Here is a 23,320-nt window from a genome sequence, read left to right on the forward strand (position 1 = left end):
TATGCCTGGGTTGTGGATTTGACCCCTAGTTGCAGTGCATATGAGAGACAACTGATCAATGTTTTTCTCCCTCTTTTTCTTCCTCCCTTCCCCACTCTCTAAAAATAAGTATAATCTTAAAAAGAGGATATATCATACCTAAAAATTGATTGTGAATATTCTCTGAAATTAACACCAAAAGTCTTTGTTAAAATATAAATGAGGAGTCATTAACATTTTAAAACTGGTAGTGCAAGTTTCTTTTAAAATAAAGATATACATTGGAGAAAAACTGTACAAATGTACTGTTTGCCGTTTGTACATTTTTTCTTTTTTAAAATTTTATTTTTCAATTACAGTTGATATTCAGTATTATTTTATTGCCATTTGTAAATTTAAATCTCAGCCTCTCACTGTTTCCAGTCAGGTTTCTCTTCCATTCTCTGCATCAGCTCTTCAAATCCTCCCGCTTATTCAAAGTCCTCTACATGTTCCTGTTCCCTCCCTCCTCATAGATGCTTTTCACAAAAGAAATGGAAGCCATGGAGTGGACGTTTCCGCCACCTACCAGTCTATTTCCTATCCACCAGTCCACAGATGCATTCATTTAGACACCTATCCTTATCATTAGTATTTTAACAATTTCTAATCTCAAAGGATACTCCCTATATTCATCTATCATCATACCCAGATTCATTATCCATGAAATCTATTTTATGCCTTCTGTATTCTTAAAATATGAAGGTGGAGCTAGAACCCTGGAGCACGTCCCCAGAGTCCTTCCTCTAGTGAATTTGATCCAGTAATTAAAGCTCTTTAGTCTGGTTCTTCAAAGTTAAAAAAAAAAAAAAATCATACAACTTTTGAATGTCTCTCTTTCCAAAGTCAGCTTTTCAGAAACCCTGGAGTTTCACTATCCTTTGGCTGATAGCTTTGTTCCTCCTTTAAACAATTTCCCAGTATGATTCTTAAGTATATATTAATGCAAATAAAGTTAGTTCCTTTTCCTGGGAACTGAATTTGGGTAAGAAGGCAAGACTAATCCTTCAACCTGAATCCTGGTCATAAAATGATCGCTAATCCAGCACAAGCCCTAACCCCGACGCGGCAGCGACCCACACCGCAACCACTGGTCACAACCTGACTGACCCCCAGCTTCAGGTGGGAGTCCTGATAAGAGGTGGAAAATGGAAGGAGAGTGGGGCAGGTTTCCGAGTGGGATTCCGGAATGATTTGCCCTGGCCTCCAGTTTCTCCATCTGCACATGCCCCGCAAGTTACCCCGTGCCTGGGTAAGCAGCACTCTTCGCCTCTTGGCGGAGACGCGACTCCGGCGGGAGACCTACTAGAAGGCTCGCGGGGGAGGCGGGGTCATGCGCAGAGAGAGCTGACCGCTCTAAGAGCCCAGGGCAGCGTGCAAGGGCGGAACGCCGGCGCGGTCCCACTCCTGATTGGTCGCAGGAGGGCAGAAAGGGGTGGGGCCGGGGCGGCGCGCGCGGTGAGGCGCGCGGCCTGGCGGGCGTGTAACGGCCGTTGGAGAGCTGAGGGACGGAGTCACCGCCCGTGGTCGACGTGGTGACTGCAGTTGGTATCCCTGAGTGAGGCATTTCGCCGTCCGCTTTCAGGCCCACGTAAGTCCTCCCTCCCTTGGGTGCACCCCGCCGGACTGACAAACCGTACTATACCTTGGAGAGGTCTGGAGGAGCCTCGGACACGCACGAGCCTTCTCTGTGGGCGGGGGAAGGGGGCTGGCGCGGGTGAGCGAACGCGCATGCGCAGAATGACAACTCCGTCCTCCTAGGTTCCTCGCTGCTAGGGCTTCCTAAAATCATGCTGCACACACGCCCCCTCGTGTTTATCGCGTTGCTTTCTACTCCGTCGTCATTCACGCCACAGCAGTTGCTGTACCTTGGTAGAGGACGAGCCCTTTGCCGGTTGGACGGCGGGAAGCGGGGTCCTTGCCCTCCTGCAGCGCACAGTCCAGGGGGAGGAGAGACGTTAAGGAGGTGGTTTACGCGCTCAGCACTCAGTGCAGGGTGGAGTCCGATGAGTACGATGTGGAAGGCGTGCGGCTGGAGTCTGAGAGGGCAGGGAGCCCTCCCTGAGGAAGTGAAGTGTGAGCTGAGATTTGAAGAATGAATAGAGAGTTAAGGTTGGGGGACCGAGAGCACTTGTGAAGGCCTCGGGCCAGAGTTTTTGAGCCAGGGAGATTTTGCTCCCCACGGGATACTTGACAACATGTGGAGATTTTTTGATGGTCACAGCTCCGGGATTCTCCCTGGCATCTAGTGGGTAGAAGTCAGGGGTGCTGCTGCTAAACACTTTACGGTATATACCGCACAGCCCTCACAACAAACACTTACCCGACCTAAAATGTCAGTATCTTAGTATGGAGATTAAGGAACCCTGCTCGAGGCAAGGAGGAGCTTGTGCATTTGTTGTTAGAACGTAGTTGGTCAATAGAGGATATTTAGTGCTTGCTTCATCACAGTAAACTGGGAGGATCGGAGTCCTGTTTGTCTTTTACACCAGTGTATTTGCGCCACCTGACAGAGAGTAAGGCAGATAGTAGGCACTCGGTCAACTTTGGTTGATGAATGTTAGGTAGGAAGGAGTGGTGCTACCAGGGTGAGGAAGATGACCGCGCCTCATTACTTGCCCTTAGGCCTTGTCTGTTTTATAATCGTCTGTTGGTATAGTATGTTTCAGGACTTGTTCTTTGTCAAGGAAACTTCTTGGCAATGATTTGGCTTCTCTTTAGGTCTGGTTTAATGAATGATCAAGGCCATGAAAATACTGTGATGTTGGTGTGGGATTCTTAATGTGCCTGTGTATCCATGCCTTCAGATCCTCTCCTGTCTTGTGATTCTCTCAACAGCTGCTTAGTGTGACTTTCCACACTAAGATTATAATTCTTGAAGGGGAGAAATGCTTATAACAGTCAAAACTTAATTTCTGGGTAGCAGCTTGGGAAATAGACCCTGGGTGGTGACCAAGAACAAAGTGAAGAAATTATATGAGCTGTCTCTGCTCCTGACTGCTCTGGGGCTTGCAGGTCTGGCTGTGTCTGAGGCAGAAACTTACAATTTGTGGTGCCTTAGGACTTCCTGTATTTCCCTCTTTGTTACACACAGAAAGAATGCTGATTAGACTTCCACAGCATTAGAGCACAGTCCTGGCTGTGAAGCTTCTTCTAACTATACGACTTTCACCTCTCTAAATTTTTATTTTTTCATCCAGAAAATGAGGATAATGATGGTAACTGCCTCTTAGGTTTGATGTGAGCATTAAACATAAGACATGATTAGCTCAGTGCTTGATGGGTAAGTAAGTACTGAATACATGTCAAATTTATTGAATGGATGAATATTACTGTAGTTTAAAGGGCTTTGAAGATAAAAGTCATCAATACTGGGTGCTTTTTTTCTTTCTGCCTCCATTCACTCCTACCTTTCTTGGCTGTTTTGGTTCTCATACCTTTTCTCTCACTTTTATTTCAGGAAATCTCTTATCTTCAAATGGTCCTAAAAATTTCCACCAGTAGCCCATCTGCTTCTGAACTTAATAGGAGAAAGTCAGTAGTTATTTTACTGTTTTACTCCTCGTGGGAGTTCTTCCCATCCAAGTACTAACCAGACCCTAGCCCTGCTTAGCTTCCAAGATCAGACGAGATCAGGTGCGGTCAGGTGGTATGGCCTTAGACCCTTGTGGGAGTTCTTAATTGAGATACAATTCACATATCATTAAATTTTAATTTTATGTGTATACAGTTCACTGGTTTTAGTATATTCACAAGGTTGTGCGCTATCACCACTACCTAATCTCAGAACATTTTGATCACCCTGGAAAGAAACTCCATATCCATTAGCATTTACTCCCCATTCCCCTATGGCCCCCCTGTTAGTCCCTGGCAACCTATAATCTACTGTCTCTATGGATTTGCCAATTCTGGACATTCCATATAAATGGAATCACATAAAATTTGGCCTTTAGTTTTTGGCTTCTTTCATTTACTATCATGTTTTCAATGTCTATGTTGTAGCATGTACTGGTACTTCATTGCTTTTTATTGCTATACTTATTCATTAACAGTTGAACATTTGAGTTTGTTCTACTTTTTGGCTATTATAAATAATGCTGCTATGAGTATTCATGTACTCAATACAAGATTTTGTGTGGGCCTATATTTTTATTTCTCTTGAATATAGGTATAGAATATAGGTATTATATACCTAGGTGTGGAACTGCTAAGTCATAAGGTAACTCTTTGTTTCATTGAAAGTTCTTTTGTCATCCTGTTTTCAATTTATCTAAATTTGGAAAGGTGTTAGAATCCAGTGGGCCTATCATTTTGTTGTATTTTAAAGAAAGGGGTGAAAAAAGGATTTTGATGTTGATTGTTTGATATCACTAGTAGGTAGGTAATCTTATCCTTCTATTTCACCATTAATACACTGAATGATACTGGCCATAAATTGAAACTTTTATTACTGAACAAAACTTCTGTTACCCAGTATGCGAAGACTTGGGATTTCTGTTGTAAATACAGCGAATTAGTGAGGATTTGGGTTGTTGTTACTAAGAGAAAACTATAGAGGTCAGTAAAGTACATTAGAGAAATAGTACCATATAATTTTTTTTTCCCTCCAGTGTTTTAATTTAATCTCTAAGAGTTCTTCTGTTAGCAGAGTTTGTTCTAAACTCTTTGGGGGTTCTTCTTAGTTAAAAGTTTCTGCCCTGGCTGGCATAGCTCAGTGGATTGAGCACGGGCTGAACTAAGTGTCGCGGGTTCGATTCCCAGTCAGGGTACATGCCTGGGTTGCAGGCCATGACCCCTAGCAACTGCACATTGATGTTTCTCTCTATCTCCCTCCCTTCCCTCCCCAAAAATAAATAAATAAAATCTTTAAAAAAAAAATAAAATCTTTAAAAAAAAGTTTCTAAATTTATGTTTTATCTTCCAGGAACTGTACTATGTCACTTTTTATTAATATAAGCTGCCAAGTATAATTTTTAAAAAAATTAATAAAGCACTTAATATTTGTCAGACACTATTGTAATTTCATTCTAAATGAATTAGCATGAATTGGGTCCTGTCTCTACCCTCTTTTTTATAAGGAACTGAGGCACAGGTATATATTTTTTAAGAGTTTATTTTACTTCTAGAGAGAAGGGAAGAGAGGGAGAAAGAGGAGGAGAGAAACAGCAATATGCAAGAGATACCTCAGTCCGTTGCCTCTCACATGCTCCTAACTGGGGACCTGGCCCACAATCCAGGCGTGTGCTGTGACTGGGAATCAAACCAGTGACCTTTCAGTTCAAAGGCGGGCACTGAATCCACTGAGCCACACCAGCCAGGGCTTAATTTATTGATTTTAGAGAGAGGAAGAGTGAGAGAAAAACATCGCTTTGTTCCACTTATTTATGCATTCATTGGTTGACTATTGTATGTGCCTTGACCCAGGATCAAACCCACATTGTTGGCATATAGGGATGGCACTCTGACCAACAGAGCTACCTGGTCGGGGCTGGCACAGAGATATTAAGAAATTTTTACCTGTTATACAGCAAATAAACTGCTAAGTCAAGCTTCAGACCCAGGTGTCTGAAGCTGTCTGATCGAGAGTCCATACTGTGAACCGCTTCTCTATACTGCCTGTCAAGTATTGTGCAAAGATATTATTTGCTATTATTGTTATTTTTTTAAATCCTTACCTGAGAATATGTTTATTGATTTTAGAGAGAAAGTAAAGGAGAGAAACATCAATCAGTTGCCTCCTATATGCACCCCAACTAGGGATTGAACCTGCAACGTTTTGGTGGGATGATCCTCCAACCAATTTAACCACTTGACCAGGGCTATTTGCTGTTATTGGTTACAGTTAATTAAACCTTTTGTTTATACAGCCCTGCCTGGTGTGGTTCAATGGATTTATTGTCTGCCTGTGATCCAAAAGGTTGACAGTTCAAATCCCAGTCGGGGCACATGCCTGGGTTGGTGCCAGGTCCCCAGTTGAGGGTGTGCGAGAGGCAGCAAATTGATGTGTCTCTTGCACAGTGATGGTTCTCTCCCTACTTTCCCCTCTCTCTAAAAAATAAATAAATAATTTTTTAAAAAGATTTTGTTTATTTTTAGACAGAGGGGAAAGGAGGGAGAAGAGAGAGAGAAACATCAATCTGTGGTTGCCTCTTGTGTGCCCCCCACTGGGGACCTGGCCTACAACCCAAGCATGTGCCCTGACTGGGAATTGAACCAGCGACCCTTTGGTTTATAGGTGGTGCTCAGTCCACTGAGCCACACCAGCCAGGGCAAATAAAATCTTTTTTTTTTTTTTTAAGATTTTGTTTATTTATTTTTAGAGAGGGAAGGGAGGGAGAAAGAGAGAGAGAGAGAGACATCAATGTGCAGTTGCTGGGGGCCATGGCCTGCAACCCAGGCATGTGCCCTGACTGGGAATCAAGCCTGTGACACTTTGGTTCGCAACCTGTGCTCAATCCACTGAGCTACACCAGCCAGGGGCAAATAAAATCTTAAAAAAAAAGCAAAACAACTTTTACTTACACAGATAGTAATCAGCTTCTGCTGAATTCTCAGAACTTACATTAGAGTAAATACAAAGATTTTAAAGAATGGAGAGATGAGAAAAAAACTTCATGTTCCCATCTGAGGACTGGGGTTCTGCTAATGACCAAGAACTTGTTCAACTTTGTTCATCATGTGACTAACTTTCATTACTGGATTGATCAGGGAATTTGTTTTATGTTAATCACAATTGAAGCCATAATACTTAATTGTTGGTTTGGTTATTTAGTTCTTGCTCCACCCCATCCTGTCCCCATGGCTAAGAAGATCCATGGCAGTTTGTTAATTTTAAAGTAACAGTAAACCCTGGTCGGGCAGCTTAGTTGGCTAGAGCATTGTCCCAATATGCCAAGGTTGCAGGCTTGATCCCTGGTCAGGGCCCATATAAGAAGCAGCCAATGAATACATAAATTAGTGGAATAACAGATGTTTCTCCCCCACCTATTCTCTCTCTCAAATCAATAAATTAAAAAATTTTAAAGTAATATTATTTTTAATTTTTGCAACAATTGGAGGGGGTTCTAGGACCATATAGGATCGATGTTGAGAATCTGTTTGGTTCTAGGTTTTCTCTCCTTGCTTTGGGAAGAAAAGTAGGTTGGAGTTTTGGGAATAGCTTTGCCTTAAAAAGTAATCCATAGGAGTAAAACATGTGGATGACTACTTGAATGCTCTATGTGATTTTGATAGTTTCAGTTGAATGGAAATGAGTTACAGGTAATTGAAAGATAGTGGAGAGATCTGACTGGTTACTCCTTCATTCTACAGTTGGCTCAGATAACTGTTGATGGCCATGCAGGAAAAATATCCAAGTGAGAGGAACTCGCATGCTACTTCACCAGGTGAGTAGTCAGAGTTTTCTGGGTAAATTCTGACCTTTGCCCTGGTATTTCATAATAGAAATTTCTTTTAAAGAACATACTGAGCAAGCAAGCATTCCCTGAGCTGTTGGTATTAAAGGAATAAAAATAAAATGGGGCCATATTGAATAGAAAAAGAGGTCTCTCCAAGAGAACAACTGTCTATCCCTGATCCTACATGGCTTGCAACAAGACCACGTGATTGATTGAGAGGGGAGGACACATAAAGGATTGGAACAGAATGACTTTGGAACATAGTTCCATTTGAAATCAGAAAAACACAGCATAAATTACTGTGTTCTATGTTGTCTTTGTAGTCCTGTGGGTGGGTCAGACATCTGCTGGCCCACAAAGATTGGAATTCTTCTTGAATGTCAACAGTCTCAGTTGTATTGGCACTAGAGATTCAGGAATTTATCTCTAGAATGGATTGACAAGATTTTGAAAGCTCAGTAGATATACTAAAAGGATATATTAAGGATATAAAACATATATAAATGTATACACACATTCCATACACATTAAATAGATATCGTACATTTAAATAGCATTTTAGAAATAACTCTTGAGCTCTGTGGTATTTATGAAGAAAAGGGTATATTTTATACAACTAAGGAGGGTATTTTTTATTTAACTTTAAAATCCCACAGTGCCACTCTGGCTGGTGTAGCTCAGTGGATTAAGCACTGGCCTGAGAACCAAAGAGTCTCTGGTTTGATTCCTGGTCAGCGTGCATGCCTGGGTTGTGAGCCAGGTCCCCAGTGGGGGCCACATGAGAGGCAACAACACATTGATCTTTCTCTCCCTCTCTTTGTCCTCCCTTCCCTCTCTAAAAACAAATAAAATCTTAAACAAAAAATATCCCACAGTGACTTAAACAGACATTTGGTAGATATTTGTTCTATTCTTCTAGACGTGCTATCTTGCATATAGTAGGTACTTTGAAAAGTGTTTGCTGGATCAATTCAAGACTCACTCAACAAATATTTATTGAACATCTGTTATATGCCATGCACTGTCTTAGGGCATTGTCATTATACACAAAATTGTCACAATTTCTTATGACAATTTTGTGTATAATGCAAGTTTTTGGAATGTGGCAATTCCTAGCAAAGCTTAACTGCTTTTCTCATAGTTTTGTGTTCAGTAGTCTCATTTGATTCATAATGATTTAATGTTTGATAAGGATGCTACTGCTAGGCCATGTGGCATAATACAAGAAAATTTCAGCTTTTAAACTTGAATTTAGAAATAATCATAAGCCTCTATACCAAAACATACTTTTATTTTAGGAAATATATCTTTAGAATTGGTGTATGAAATGGGTGCATGGAAAAGTGGTAGGGGTGAAGAATGGAAAATTAGTAGTAATAACAACAGGGACTGGTTCCCAGTAGGAGGCCAGGAACATAGTAAATACAGGTCCTCAAGCATCAATTTTCAGTATTTCAAAAAGCCTGGCAAATGGTACACTGACTAGACACATAACACCATATAGACACACCAAGAAGTCAAATTCTTTGCTTCTGGCTAAAATTACACTAATTTAGCATAGTTAACACTGGTTAATCTTATGCTGATCAGCAACTCTGATTGTTGGCTATGTCTTTTGTTAACGATTATTACAAAAAGAAGAGCCCTAGCTGGTGTAGCTCAGTGGATTGAGCATGGGCTGCGAACCAAAGGGTCACAGGTTTGATTCCCAGTTAGGGCACATGCCTGGGTTGCAGGCCAGGTCCCCAGTGGGGGCCACGTGAGATGCAACCACACATTGATGTTTCTCTCTCTCTCTTTCCCTCCCTTCCCCTCTCTAAAAATAAATAAAAAATAAAATCTTAAAAAAAAAGATTATTACAGATTACTGCAGGTAAATAGATTCTTTCAAATCAGGTAGTCCACTGTGACCAAAAGGATAAAAGGAGTCTTTGGGTAAAATTAGGTTTCCTTCAGTGGAAGGCAGAAGTAAGGGTAGCAAAAAGGTAGCCCAAGAAGAAAGAATTAGGTAGCTTGGAAGGAGGGAATAAGATAATTTCTGCTCTCAATTATCATTGGCTTTCCACTGGATCAGAGAGTCTGTAAGGACCATATGTTCTGATTTCAGCTTAAACTCTGACACTTTAAATGAATAAGTAGCTGCCATTACCTTTTTGCTTGTTTGTTTACATGGATAATCAGGTATAATTTAGGAAAATTATAGTAGTTTTAAAAAGATAATTTGAATTTAAGTCTTTGCTAGTACATTACTAAATCAGGTATTTATTGAACACTTCCTACTTACCGGCCCTTAAACAGCAAAATGATAAAGTCAAATAAATTCCATCAGTTTTATATCTTAACCTCTCAGGAATTTTAGTAGTTGGCCTTCCTCCCCCCCTTCCTTCCTTCTTTCTTTTTGCATTACTTTCAAAAGCTCTTCAGATTGATTTTGATCTAGATTCAACCCTGTCCATGAGGGTGCTGTGGTTCAGTCAAGCAGTGGTTTTCAACAGGGACTCTACTGCCTGTTACCCTAAGGAGCATTTGGGAACATACAGGGTATTTTCAGGTTTCACAGTGATGGCAGGAAGGGGTGAGGGTGCTCCTGGCATTTAGTGGATGGGGACCAGGAATGCTAAACCATCCTGCGATGTATAGACTATACATGGAAGAATTGTCTTCCCAAGAACACGAAAAGCACCTGTTAGGAAACCTTGTAAGAGGAAATAATGTGGGTATTGGGATTAGAACAACCTGGATCCAAACCTCAGCTCTATCCTCTGTAAAATAGGGGTGTCAGTGAGATAATACTTCTCTGCAAGTAGGTAGATGAGATCATGTTTATAAAGTGTTATGGCTTCTGGGTTTCAGGAAATGGTAGCTGTATTAAATGTTATTTTGTTTTCTGTCTCAGTACACTTGGATTCTTGATAGGTTTTAGTTCTGTCTTTAAATGTTCTCACCTCTCATGCTATTTCCATTCAAAATTAACAAAATCAGCCTTGGCTGGTATGGCTCAGTGGATTTAGCACTGGCCTGCAGAGTGAAGAGTTACCGGTTCAGTTCCTGGTCAGGGCACATCCCTGGGTTGTGGGCCAGGTTCCTGGTTGGGGGTGTGCGAGAGGCAACTGATTGGTGTTTCTCTTACACGTTGATGTCTCTGTCACTCTCTCTTTCCCTCCTTTCCCCTTTCTCTAAAAATAAATAAATCTTTTTTTTAAAGGGTGGGCAGGGCAGGAGAGAGTAATGGGGGAAAAAGGGAGACAACTGTAATTGAACAACAATGACAAAATTAAGAAAAAGAAAATTAATAAAATGAGAGTTGCTGAAATAGGCACAGGAGAGAGAAAGGGGTAGGGTGCTGCTCTTCCTTCATAGGTTTAAGTGATTTTTTTAAAAACAGTATTGTGGGGTTATTATCAGCTGGTTAACACTAAAGGTGGAAATCCCACTTGTTTCAGCTTCCAGTGTGATTCAGAAAGGCAGTTCTCTGGGTTGTGAATGGCAGACCCCGGTTATCTCGGAGGCCTTTCGGAGCCGCTTCAGTCGCTGTTCAAGTGCTACTGACAGTGGAGACACAGCCATTGGCACATCGTGCTCAGACATGGCAGAGGGTAAGTTTGTATTAATGATTTGATTACCAGTTTGTGTTATTATTTTCAGATTGTGTTTCAGGTGTATTGTCATTTCCAGAATATTCATAAATCAGTCCACGCAGAAAGGAGTCTGTTTGATTCTTCTTACCCCATTGCTTCTCAAAGCCTCTCCCTTCTCAATTTCTACTGTTTGTCCTATCTCAAACAACTTTTTAATCTGTCCCTCTACTGCCAGACTAATCCTTCTGAAAGCTTGATTTCATAGTTTTCCCTTTTTGTAGTTGTCAATTGTTTTCATTATTTGCAGGATAAAATTCAGAGGCCTCAGTTCTTCTCCCGCCTATTTCAGTGTGTTTCTTACTGGTACCAGGTCTCTTGTCTTACTGTGCTATGAAAGAGAAGAATTTTTTTTTTAATATCTGGGCTTCTTTAATCTGGTCCTATTTATGGTATTCCCACCTCCTCTTGTCCCTCCCAGCTATGCTGGCCTTATTTTTCAAGGTTAGTGAAGTGCCTGACAAGACTTTCCCCATCATTTCCACCCATTGCTGATCCTCCTTTTTACAACCTTATATCTTCATTGTTTCTGTCACTTGTTTTGGCACTTAAATTAATAAATGCCAGCAGTACTTTTTGTTTCTTGTTTAGATGATATTTTGTTTTTCATTTAGATGGTGAATTCCTAGAAGGCAGAGGACCTGATGATAATTATTAATAACAACTTATTAAATACTTTGTGATGGATACTGCACTAAATTTTAAAAATATTTTTTCTTTAATGACTTTAAGAACCTTATGAAATATTTTATTTTCATTTTACAGATAAGATCACTGAATATCAAAGGTTTTTTTTTTAAGATTTTATTCATTTATTTTCAGAGACAAAAGGGAGGGAGAAAGAAAGGGAGAGAAACATTGATGTAAGAGAGAAACATTAATAGGTTGCCTCTCACCTCCCCACACCTGGGTACCTGGCCTGCAACCCAGGCATGTGCCCTCCAACTGGGAATCGGACTAGTGACCTTTTGGTTCAGAGGCTAGTACTCAGTCTACTGAGTCACACCAACCAGGACTCAAAATGTTTTTTAGAAATTATTTGTTTATTTACTTTTAAGATTTTATTTCTTTTTAGAGAGAAGGGGAAGGAGGGAGAGAAACACTGATAGGTTGCTTCTCATATATACCCCAACTGGGGACTGAACCCACAACCCAGGCATATGCCCTGACCAGGAATCAAACTGTCAACCTTTCGCTTTGTGGAATGACACCCAGCCAACTGAGCCACACCAGTCAGGGCTCAAAAGTGTTTTAAATTAATTGATTAAAATCACAAAACTAATTACTTTGGTGCTTTGACATATGTGACACCCACTAGATATCTGGCTGTGATCAAAAAGATAATAATAAGTCCTGGTGAAAATGTAGAGAAATTGGGACTTTTTTACATTGCTGGTGGGAATGTAAAATATTATAGCAGCTTTGGAAAGCAATTTGGCAGTTTCTGAAAAGAAACTGCCAAACATGAAGTTAGTTACCTTGTAACTCAACATTTCTACTCTTAGGCATAGACACACAAATGCTTATAGTAGCATTATTTATAGTAGCCAAAAAATGGAAACAACCCAAATCTCTATTAAATGATAAATGGGCCCTGGCTGGTGTGACTCAGTGGATTAAGCACTGGCCTGCGAACCAAAAGGTCGCCAGTTTGATTCCCAGTCAGGGCACATGCCTGGATTGTGGGCCAGGTCCCCAGTAGGGGACCTGGGAGAGGCAACCTCACAGTGATGTTTCTTTTCCTCTTTTTCTCCCTCCCTTCCCCTCTAAAAACAAATAAAATTAAAAAAATAATAATGATAAATGGTAGTAAAATGTAAATAGTGTATTCATAGAATAGGATATTATTCAGCAATAAAAAAGAAATGAAGCATTGATACATGCTACAAAATGAGTGAACTTTGAAAACATTTATGCTAAGTAAAAAAAGCCAAACACATACTTAACCTGAGGGGAGATACCATGATCGGGAAGGTGTTTTTTTTCTGGGTGAGGCTTATTCATTGCATTCCAGATGTGCTGACCCTTGATTTCCCCAAACATAGGAAACTCAGCTGCACAATTTTTTTTTAAGATTTTATTTATTTATTTTTCGGGAGAGGGGACGGAGGAGGAGAGAAACATCGTGTGAAAGATACATCGACATTGCCTTTTGATTCGCAGGCTGGCATGCAATCCACTGCGCTGTAATGCATTCTTTTTAAATTGTAGTAGTCTTGATGTAGTGGTCAAAGCCATTGGTCTAGAAGTTTTTTAAAGAATGTAAGATGTTTTTTCTACCAGGTTTGTTATATACTGTGACCCTTAATTTTTGCTCATTTCATTCATGAATCTAGCTTGGTTTATTTGGAGCACAGCTGACAAGAACCCTTATGACTGGTATAAAATACATTTCATTGTTGCATCTATAAATTGAACAAGCTTGCTTTTGATTCCATTCCACTAAGGTGTTTTACCTTGAAGATTCATTCGCAAGGGACAGGGCAGAGGTAGATACTGGAGAGCTCAAAAAGCTTTCAACTCTTTGCTAAAGACTGACATAATCACTGGCTTAGTTCAGACTTCATATTTTATAAACCAGTAAGTGATGTAGGCAGAATGATCAAGGTTTAACAATAGCTGAATCTACTACCCCTTACTAGGAAAGGAGGGTTGCTAAAAAGAATTGGTTGTGGGTTTTTTTGGAGGGGTGTGGGGGAGGATGTGGTTGAGGAGAAGAGAGATTTAGAAATATATCTTTAAAGTGGTAAAAACCTAATCATTTGAGGGACTGCAGACTTGTCTAAATAAAAATGACATATCCCATACACTAAATTTTGAAAGCCTTTGAAAATTGTGCAAAATAGTGACCCCTTGGAAAATAAATGTTGCTATTTTGTTTTAGAATGTTCTGAACCGCAAACCAGACTTAAGGTGTAACTTTACTTTTATAGCAATTTGTCAGAATCAGGCAGTTTCCTTAATATAATTAAACCAAATAGACAAGTGACAAATGCTGACAAAGATTTCACTTTCTTCTATCATCCATAGGGAGACCTCACTCACTAGGAAATTAGAAAAGCAACATTCTCCTGGGTCAGTTGGTACATTTTTGGCTTTGGTTTTGGCATTACTATTTTGGATGTTACGAAATCAAAACTGAATTTGATGAATCTTGAGAAACAGCGATACTGTGGACAGAGAATGGAAGGTGTTACTAACATCAACATAGTAGCAATCCCTTGTATGCCCAATCTCACTGTCTTCTGTTCCAAAACTATATTTTGGAAGCAAGGACCATTGGTGAGAGTGGATACTATGGTGCCATTATGGAGGATTTTCAATTGAGAGTTTACTAGTATTAGAAGTCTTCATCACCACCAGTCTACCTGTTGACTAGTCCTATATTTAAATTGTGGGACATCAAAAACATTCTTTGACTCTGAAATGTCCTTCTTTCTTGGTCCTGAGAGGCTGATGCATGCTATCAGAAATTACTGGTTTTTTTGTTTTCTTTGCTTGTTTTTAGTATGGCCTTTTAGCCCCAAGATATCTTGAGTGTAGGGAATTAGATACTCTGAATACATTACAAGGGATAATTTGGTTCGCATTTGTTTTTAAAGAGCTGCTTATAAACCCATATGAAAAGATGGTAGCTCATCTATACTGATTTAATTCTAGGAAAGGTTATAGCATCTGTCCTCATTAGCTGAGCGTGTTCTGTGTTGTTTGATGGAAAGAAAAAAGTGAGCCCTGGCTGGTGTGTCTCAGTGGATTGAGCGCCAGACTGTGAAGCAAAGGGTCACCAGTTCGATACCCAGTCAGAGCACATGTCTGGGTTGCGGGCCAGGTCCCTGGTAGGGGTCACACGAGAGGCAACCACACATTGATGTTTCTGTCCCTTTCTTTCTCCCTCCCTTCCCCTCTCTCTAAAAGTAAATAAATAAAATCTTAAAAAAAAAAACATAAAAAGAAAAAAGTGAAACAGGTTGATAGTCCACTCTTTTCATGGTAGATGTGCTTGGTTTGGAAAAGAGTACTGGCCATACTTGAAAAGGGAAGACAGTTATATTCCTTATCCCCTTACTCAGGTTTCTGCATGTTGAAGGTAACAGGTATGTTTTCTTGTTTGCTTGTAGTCCACTGCCCTGACATATCAGTTCTGTGACCTTGTAGTCTTCTTCAGAGTAGCACTTTATTTTTTGTTTGTTTATTTTTAGAGAGAGGAGAAGGAAGGGAAAGAAACATCAATTGGCTGCCTCTCGCATGCCCCTAACTAGGGATTTGGCCCACAGCCCAGTCATGTGTCCTGACCAGGAATCGAACCAGCAACCTTGCTGTTCATAGGCCAACGTTCAGTCCACTGATCCACACTGGCTAGGGCTTCTTCGGTGTAGCACCTTAAAGTTGGAAATGTGTAGAAATGTGAGACTTCTCTGGCATGGCTAATGAGAGTTGTCTCCCAAGACTAGAAGGAGCTAAAGGAAATGTAAGTCCAGTATGAAGGAAAAGGGGAAAAATTGCAGTTGGAGACAGGCAAAGGTGTAAGTGAAAGGCAAAATATAAAATAGAGGATTTCAGTGTGTACCCACTTGAGAGTGCTCTCTGTGCTAGAGTGAAACCTGAGAGTTACTAAGAATAACTTCACATATCCAGGCAGTCACTTCTGGAGTGTGGGAGAGAGAACAAAATCCTGATTCAGATGCTGTACTCCCTGCCCTGGATACAGAGCAGCACTATCCAGTTCGCCTTATTCTTCAGATAGTTTTGATTCATTGCTCACCTTCACTGTGGAGCTTTCGGAGGTCACAGGAGATTCTTGCAGCCTTTGGAAAGGATATTTTTATTAGAGGTACCCAGCTCCCAGAAGAGTAGGACCTAATCCATTTCCCTTAAGTAAGTGATTTTTTTTTTTTTAAGTTCAGTTTTCAGCTTTGTTTGTTGACTGGCAAGATTTTTTTTTATTCACATGTGAGGAACAGGGTGTAAGTTAAAAATGAAGCCAGTGTTGCCTTTTGTTGGTTTACCTTGTGAATGGCATTTGAGACCTTAGGACACACATCTCCCAGTTAGGCTGTCGTGTCTTTCTTCCTGATATTTGTGATGATAGTACCCTCTCTCCCTGGTCTCAGGGTAGGCAGAGGGCATCTGACATAGCAGCTAAACAGAAGAAAGCTTGCTGCTTCAATTTTGACTTATGGAAGACTGTTTTCTCCACAGATTTTTGCAGCTCGAGTAGCAGCCCGTCTTTCCAGCCCATCAAAAGCCACGTAACCATTCCAACAGCCCATGTGATGCCTTCTACTTTGGGGACTTCTCCTGCTAAGCCAAATTCTACATCTGACAGACCCTCTTCCTCTAAAATCCCTTTATCAGGATTGGCTGAAAGTGTGGGGATGACAAGAAATGGAGACCTTGGTGCAATGAGACGTTCTCCAGGCCTGTCTAGAGACTCCATGTATCTTTGTGGTGCCGCTGGAGAAACTGGAATTGAGCAGTCTTGGTTTCCAGCAGTGGGCCATGAACGGGAAGAAGAGATGAGGAAGTTTGATATTCCCAATATGGAGTCTACCTTCAATCAGTCGGCAATGATGGAGACACTTTATTCAGATCCTCGCTACAAAGCCCACTTCCACAACCTAAGAACTGACCCAAACAAGGAGTTATACAAAGTGTTGCCTGAGACCAAGAAGGCACCAGGCAGTGGGGTGGTATGTGAGCGGAATGGACTACACCCTAGTAGCAGTGGGTTGCTCCCTTTGGGTCTTCAGCCTGCTCCTGGGCTCTCCAAGCCTCTACCCTCTCAGGTGTGGCAGCCAAACTCTGACCCTTGGCATCCTCGTGAGCAATCTTGTGAGCTCAGCACTTGTCGGCAGCATCTGGAGTTGATTCGTTTACAAATGGAGCAAATGCAGGTAGAGGCCCTTCTTTCCTTGGATTTTGCAGGTCCTGTGCAGATCGTTGCACTGTATAAGTTTTGTCTTGTTTTGACTCTAAAGAAAACATTCATAAGAAACAGGGAAGATGTTTGTAGATAGAAAGTTAAGGCTTATAAATCCCATTGAATCTGTTGGTGGTCTAATTAAACACCAGATGCGTTCTCCAAAGTAGAGGGTTATAAGGAAGACCCCAAAAAGTCACCAGGCTAGTACTTTTACATACAAAATCTTATTTATTCCTTATAGCATCCTGGTGAGATATATGTAGAAGTTTACCAGGTTCTTAGAATAAGTAATTGTCCAGGGTCACAAAGCTGGTTAAGTGACAGAGCTAGGGTTTAAAAACTATCTCTGCACTGCTATACTTTTCCCACTACACCACTTTTGTGTTTTAAAAAAGAGTCCTGCTGCTTAAGAGTGGGAAGGAAAGAAGCTGGACATACTCTCTTTTCCTGGTTGTTGAGGACATCTTAGCTCTTGGTTTGCCTCTGCTGCCAGATAATGAAAGATAACTGACCTTTTCTTAGAAACTAGAGCCTTTCTGAGCAGTATCCAGTTGGCAGAAGTCTCCCTGGCAGGTTCTTTCCAGTCATGCATCAGAGCTAAAATTATTTCATAAACACTGGGCCCTCTTAGGCTGAGCCAGAGTGAGCCTTGGCTACAGAGACAGCCAGGTACTACTCAGGTGTTTTCAGGTGCCTATGGTTTAAGATTAAGCCCCTTTGGACCTGCTTGTCTTTCAGCTTCAGAATGGAATCACTTGCCACCATCCCACTGCTTTTGCTCCTTCACTGCCCACATTAGAACCAGCACAGTGGGTCAGCATCTTGAACAGTAATGAACACCTTCTGAAGGAAAAGGAGCTCCTCATTGACAAGTAAGAGAGCAAAGGGTACCATAGGACCAGCTTCTGTTCTCCCAGCCCCTACTTGGGAGACCTAATGAAGTCTCCTCAAAAGTAGTACATCCTCCTCTGTTTAGGCCCACTCCTTGCTTTATGGTAGAGCTAGGTCGATGAGCAGCCTAGTCCTGTATCTGACTAATGTGTTAGATCAGTTGTGTATCTGCATGGGCCCTGGGGGTGCATTTAAAGGGGGCATCTGGTTTTTTGCAGCTCATCTTTCCTCATTTCCCCTCAGTCAGCTATCTCATTTGTTCTTCCTCCAGCAAAAAAGTACTGCCCAGAATCCAAGGTTCTTGCTTGTATAGTATGGATTGTACCCATCTAAGGAAAGTGGAGGCTTATAATTGCAAGTGGGTTAGTGTCAGACCCCGGACCTCATTCTGCTGACTTTTGCAGGCAGAGGAAACACATTTCTCAGCTGGAGCAGAAAGTGCGAGAGAGTGAACTGCAAGTCCACAGTGCCCTTTTGGGCCGCCCTGCCCCTTTTGGGGATTTCTGCTTGCTAAGGCTACAGGTAAGCATTGGCAGCTATGTTGGCATTGTGCTTGTCATAATTCAGTGTCTTTGCTATGCTTGGCACTGCTAGCATAGATAAAAGATAGATTATCTTCAGGAGATAAAAAAGAAACCAAGTGATATAAGGTGTTTCTGCCCTCGAAGAGTAAGCATCCTAATTGTAAAGCATCCCTCTCCTGCCCTTGAGGGGGCAGAAAAAACTTGAGGGTAGAATGAAGTGGCTGTCCAGATGCTTTGGTGTCAGGACATACTTGGGAGAAAAGGAAGGCAGAGGAAGGTACATGGTAAGGTCTTAGAGTTGAGTGATGTTCTGAGAAGTCTTAATGTACTAGCCCTGGCCAATGGAAGGAGAGGCAGGTGTAATGGGATATTTAGAGCCATTTTTTAATTTTTATCTTCCATGTCTAGGAGCAGCTGAAGGAAATCATTTTCTCACTAAGGTCAGTGGCTATAGAAGAAGCCTGGTTTATTGACCAAGCTCCGCAATTTGGGCTTTTGAGTGGTGAATATAGACAGATTATAGTACTGGCTTTGCCACCTAGTGGGCCTGTTAAGACTGTTCCATCTGATAGAATCAGATTGTTACAGTGAGAAGGGCCCTTAGATAAACTGTAGTTCAGTTTTCTAAAAATGAAACTGAGGCCAAGGAAGGAGAAAGAACTTCCCTAAGATCGTATAGAGAAAGAGTGGAGGAGAACCAGGCCTTCAGCCCAGGTCTTCTAATGTCTTGCCCTGTGTTCCTTCCTTTATACTACAACTCCTCATGTATTGCTTTAAGGCAGTGGTTCTGAAATGTGAGCATGCATCAGAATCACCTGGAGGGCATTTTAAAACACAGATTGTTGAACTCTGGCCTGGTAGCTCGGTTGGTTGGAACATCGTCCCGATAGGCCAAGGTTGAAGGTTCAATCCCTGGCAGGACACATACAAGGATCAACTAATGAATGCATAAATAAATGGAATAACAAATTGATGTTTCTCTCTCTCTCTCTTCCTTCTACTCTCTTTAAAATCAATAAATAAAATTTAAAAATATATATTGTTGAGACCCAACCTCAGAATTTTGGATTCAGTGGGCCTGGGAACTGGGTGCAAGAATTTGCCATTCTAACAAATTCCCAGGTGATACTGATGCTGTTAGTCTTAAGACCATCTTTTGAGAAGCACTACTTGAAGAAATGTTTAGAGAAAGATGATATTTGACCTCAACGTCTCCTGGGATAAGTAAAGTAGATGGGGACTGTAAGATTAAGGAATAGATACATTGAGAATCTTTCTGCAGGAATTACAGCGAGAGAACACTTTCTTACGTGCACAATTTGCACAGAAGACAGAAGCCTTGAATAAAGAAAAGATCGAGCTTGAAAGGAAACTCTCTGCCTCAGAAGTTGAAGTCCAGCTCATCAGAGAGTCGCTCAAAGTGGCGTTGCAGAAGCATTCAGAGGAGGGGAAGAAACAGGAAGAAAGGGTGAGCTAAGGAGCGAATAGCTCTCTTATTCCCAAAAGAGTCAATAGCCCTCTCCGCCAAGCTCTAAGCTGTTTCTGGCTCCCATTCTTGGAACCAGGAGGAGCCAGTTGAGTCAGACCCTGCATTGACTTCTCATGCAGGACTGGTCTTCCAGAAATGGAACTCCTCCTTTCTGTTTCATCTTCACAAAAATACTGTATCACAGAAAGAACCCTCACTGCCCCAGGATGCGATGGGCCCCCAACCAGCTGGCTTGGATGGAAAACCCACCTGAGCAGTCACACCAGATGGTATTGTTGCATGATGTATAAATCCTGTGGTAAATTCACACCATTCAGCCTGGTTTTTCCTCACTCTGCTTAAAACGAAGGGAAGAATTCCACATGTGCAGCCAGCTTGGGAGTTCTGATATTTTTGCCATTGCACTTAGATTTGCCTTTGGATGAGCTTGTTCATCATAGGAGGAGTTGATTTAAAACCTTTTGATTCTGTTCACAGCTGGCTCTAATGCAGATGTTCTTTGGGGACCAGTTTAGTAATTTTAGCTCTGGACCACTTGCATCAAAATCAGCTAGAGCAGTGCTTCTTAAATGTTAAACTTTAATGTGCTTAAGAATCACTTGGAACCTGGCTGGTGTGGTTCAGTGGATTGAGTGCTGGCCTGCGTACCAAGAGGTCACCGGTTCGATTCCCAGTCAGAGCACAGGCCTGGGTTGTGGGCCAGGTCCCCAAGTTGGAGGTGAGCAAGTGACAATGTATTTCTCATATATTGATGTTTCTTTTCCTCTCTTCCCTTCTGAAATCTTCTCTTAAAAAAGAAGAAGAATCACTTGGATTTAGAATAGGTGTAGAGTTGCATCAGGTATAGGGTTAGTTTTAGGGTAAGTTTAGATTAAGTATAGGTTTAGGTTTCACCTTAGGTTTTGGGTTGAAAATAGATATAGAGCTAGTGTTAGCTTGGGCTATGGTTGAGGTTAAGTATAGGTTGAAGTTATAGTTAGGGTTAGAGTAAGGTTTAGGGTGAAGGTTAGGTGTAGGGTTGAGGTTAGTAATAGATAGAGTTAGGGTTAAGGTTGGGTTTTGGTTTCAGTTTAGGTGTAAGGCTAGTGTTAGGATTAGTTTAGGATTAAGGTTAGGTATATTGGTAAAGTTAGTGTTAGAGTTAGGTTAACGATAAGGTTAGATATAGGTTTAGGATTAGGATTTGGGCTAGGGTTAGAGAGGATTAAGTATAATGTTAGAGTTAAAGTTAGGGTGAAAGTAGGATTAGAGTTACATTTTGAGTTAGAATGAGGGTAGGTTTTGGTATATGGTTAGGGTCGAAGGAGGGTTAGATGTAGTATTAGGGTTGAGGATAGTATAGGGTTATGTTTCTGGTTAGAGTCTGTAATAGAGAGTTGAGTTAGGTCTATGGTTAGGGTTAGGGTTAGTGTTGAGGATAGGTATAGGTTTGGATTAGGATATGGGTTAGGGTTAGTGTTAGGGTTATCAAGATGGTTAGGTATAATTTAATGTTAGAGTTAGGGCTAGGTTTAGGTTGAACATAGGTATATGGTTAGGGTTAAGGTTAAGATTAAAGTTAGATTCTAGGTTAAGGATAGGAAAAATGAAAAAAGAATTACTGGCCCCGGCTGGTGTGGCTCAATGGTTGATTGCCACCTGCCAATCAGAGGGTCACTAGTTCAACTTCCAGTCTAGGGCACAAACCTGGGTTGCAGGCCAGGCCCTCAGTAGGGGGCGCTCGAAAGGCAACCACACATTGATGTTTCTCTTTCTCCCTTCCCCTCTATCTAAAAATAAATAAATAAAATCTTTTTTTTTTTTTTTTAAGAATTATTTGGAGATCTTGTTAAAAATGCAGATCTAGCTTCAGTGTTTCTGGGAGGAGACGGGACCTGAGAGCCTGCATTTCTGACAAGCTCCCAAGTGATGTTGGCGCCATTGGTACAGCAAGGACTTTTTAAAAAGAAACTTTTCATAAAAAGTAATACACGTATCTAAGTTAAATAACCAAATATCAATAGGTTTATAATAAAAGTAGTTCTGTTTTCAGATCATTCCACAAAGGTATTATTCATTGTCAATTATTCTCTTCCTCCTGATATATATCTCTATATTTCTCTTAAAAAAAAAGGTTTTATTTATTTATTTTTAGAGAGGGAGAGAAATATCACTGTGTGTTTGCCTCCTGCACTCCCCCGACTGGGGACCTGACCCACAACCCAGCCTTGTGCTCCCACTGGGAATCCAACCAGTGACCTTTCAGTTTGCGGGATGATGTTCAATCCGCTGAGCCACACTAGTCAGGGCGAGCTAATAAATTTATTTTCTTCCTGTCATTTTAGAGATGTCTTGGGAGGGAGAAAAAGATAAACAGCTGTAGTCTGTCCATCATTTTTTAAAGTTCAAAGTTGGTCATCAGCATTTTTAACAAGCTTCCCAGGTGATTCTGATACAAATTAGAATGTGAGAATCACTGGTTCTGAACTTGAAGAATATAGATTGTATCTCAGGTAAAGCTTTACACTGATTTTTAGGGATCTCTCTTAGTACTGTCTTATCTCTGGATTAAATTAGACCTTTGCCTCCTCTTTGCCATCAGTATATCTGTCTTTCCTCTGCTTTCTCTTTCTTCCTCCAGCTTCCTTTTTCATAAGTCAAAGAAAAAGCCATAATAGTGGGGAAAAAAGTCTCCATTTAACAAATCTTGATTGAGTGCCTGCTTTGTGTTGACCACTGTGCTATGTGTTGGGGGTATGATGATGAGAAAAATGGGCACAGCCCTTCCTGTCAAGAAGTTTACAGTCTCATTAACCCTTTCCGTTGATATTGCTTAGCTTTGTGTCGTGTGGTATTTAGAAAAGAATGCATTGCCTATTAACCAGAACACACCAGGCTAGTTGAATGTCTACAAGGAAGTTGTATATACTTCTGCAATTCATTTCTGATGCAGAACACCCAGAGTTAGCATCAGATTCCACAGGTTTAAGGGCATGGTCCCCAACAAGACTGCACTTATTTCAGATGCCAGCTGCAAGTTCTGGATTCCCCAGAACAACTCAGAATTTAGGAAAGTGCTATATTTAGGATTACAGTGTTTGGGAAGTTTTTTTATGCTTTTTTTTTATTGTATTTTTTCCCATTACCATTTAGTCCCCTTATAGCCACTTTCCCCCCACACCCACACACAATCACCACACTGTTATCCATGTCCATGAGTCCTCTTTCCTAGGATTGCAGTTTTATTATAAAGGATACAAATCAGGACCAGCTAAATGAAGACACACAAAGGGCAAGGTCTGGGAAGGTCTTGAAAGCAGGGCTTCTGTGCTTTCTCCCCGTGGAATCAGTGTATGCCACCTTACTAGCACATCCTTTTGTTCGCCAAACAGGAAGCTCACTGAGCTTCAGTGTCCAGAGTTTTTATTGGAGTTTTGTTGGGTGGGCACTATGAGCTTAGTTCC

General features: G+C 41.1%; 1 protein-coding gene and 1 non-coding gene across 6 annotated transcripts in view; both read left to right on the forward strand.

The window, feature by feature from the left end:
* The first annotated feature begins 1,494 nt into the window (after nucleotides 1-1,494).
* The window catches only part of CEP85 (centrosomal protein 85), a 30,136-nt gene continuing 8,310 nt past the window's right edge, over nucleotides 1,495-23,320 (forward strand). Inside the window, exons 1-7 of one of the 5 annotated variants that reach the window (XM_045859125.1) lie at nucleotides 1,495-1,609; nucleotides 7,330-7,403; nucleotides 10,859-11,011; nucleotides 16,250-16,944; nucleotides 17,712-17,845; nucleotides 18,269-18,386; nucleotides 19,671-19,856. In XM_045859125.1, the coding sequence (XP_045715081.1) occupies nucleotides 7,349-7,403; nucleotides 10,859-11,011; nucleotides 16,250-16,944; nucleotides 17,712-17,845; nucleotides 18,269-18,386; nucleotides 19,671-19,856 (1,341 nt within the window). In that variant the 5' untranslated portion in view covers nucleotides 1,495-1,609; nucleotides 7,330-7,348. Of the gene's footprint in view, nucleotides 1,610-7,329; nucleotides 7,404-10,858; nucleotides 11,012-15,726; nucleotides 15,926-16,249; nucleotides 16,945-17,711; nucleotides 17,846-18,268; nucleotides 18,387-19,670; nucleotides 19,857-19,896; nucleotides 20,147-20,581; nucleotides 20,596-23,320 lie in introns of those variants that run through there. The other 4 variants (XM_045859126.1, XM_045859127.1, XM_045859128.1 and 1 more) reach the window with 4 other exon arrangements.
* LOC123832373 lies at nucleotides 12,989-13,145 on the forward strand. The gene has a single exon (XR_006788032.1). It is a non-coding gene; the product is annotated as a U1 spliceosomal RNA (small nuclear RNA).

This window comes from Phyllostomus hastatus, unplaced genomic scaffold (assembly GCF_019186645.2).
Source record: "Phyllostomus hastatus isolate PE091 unplaced genomic scaffold, TTU_PhHast_1.1 phas_scaffold_182, whole genome shotgun sequence".
In the NCBI taxonomy this organism is placed as follows: Eukaryota; Metazoa; Chordata; class Mammalia; order Chiroptera; family Phyllostomidae; genus Phyllostomus; species Phyllostomus hastatus.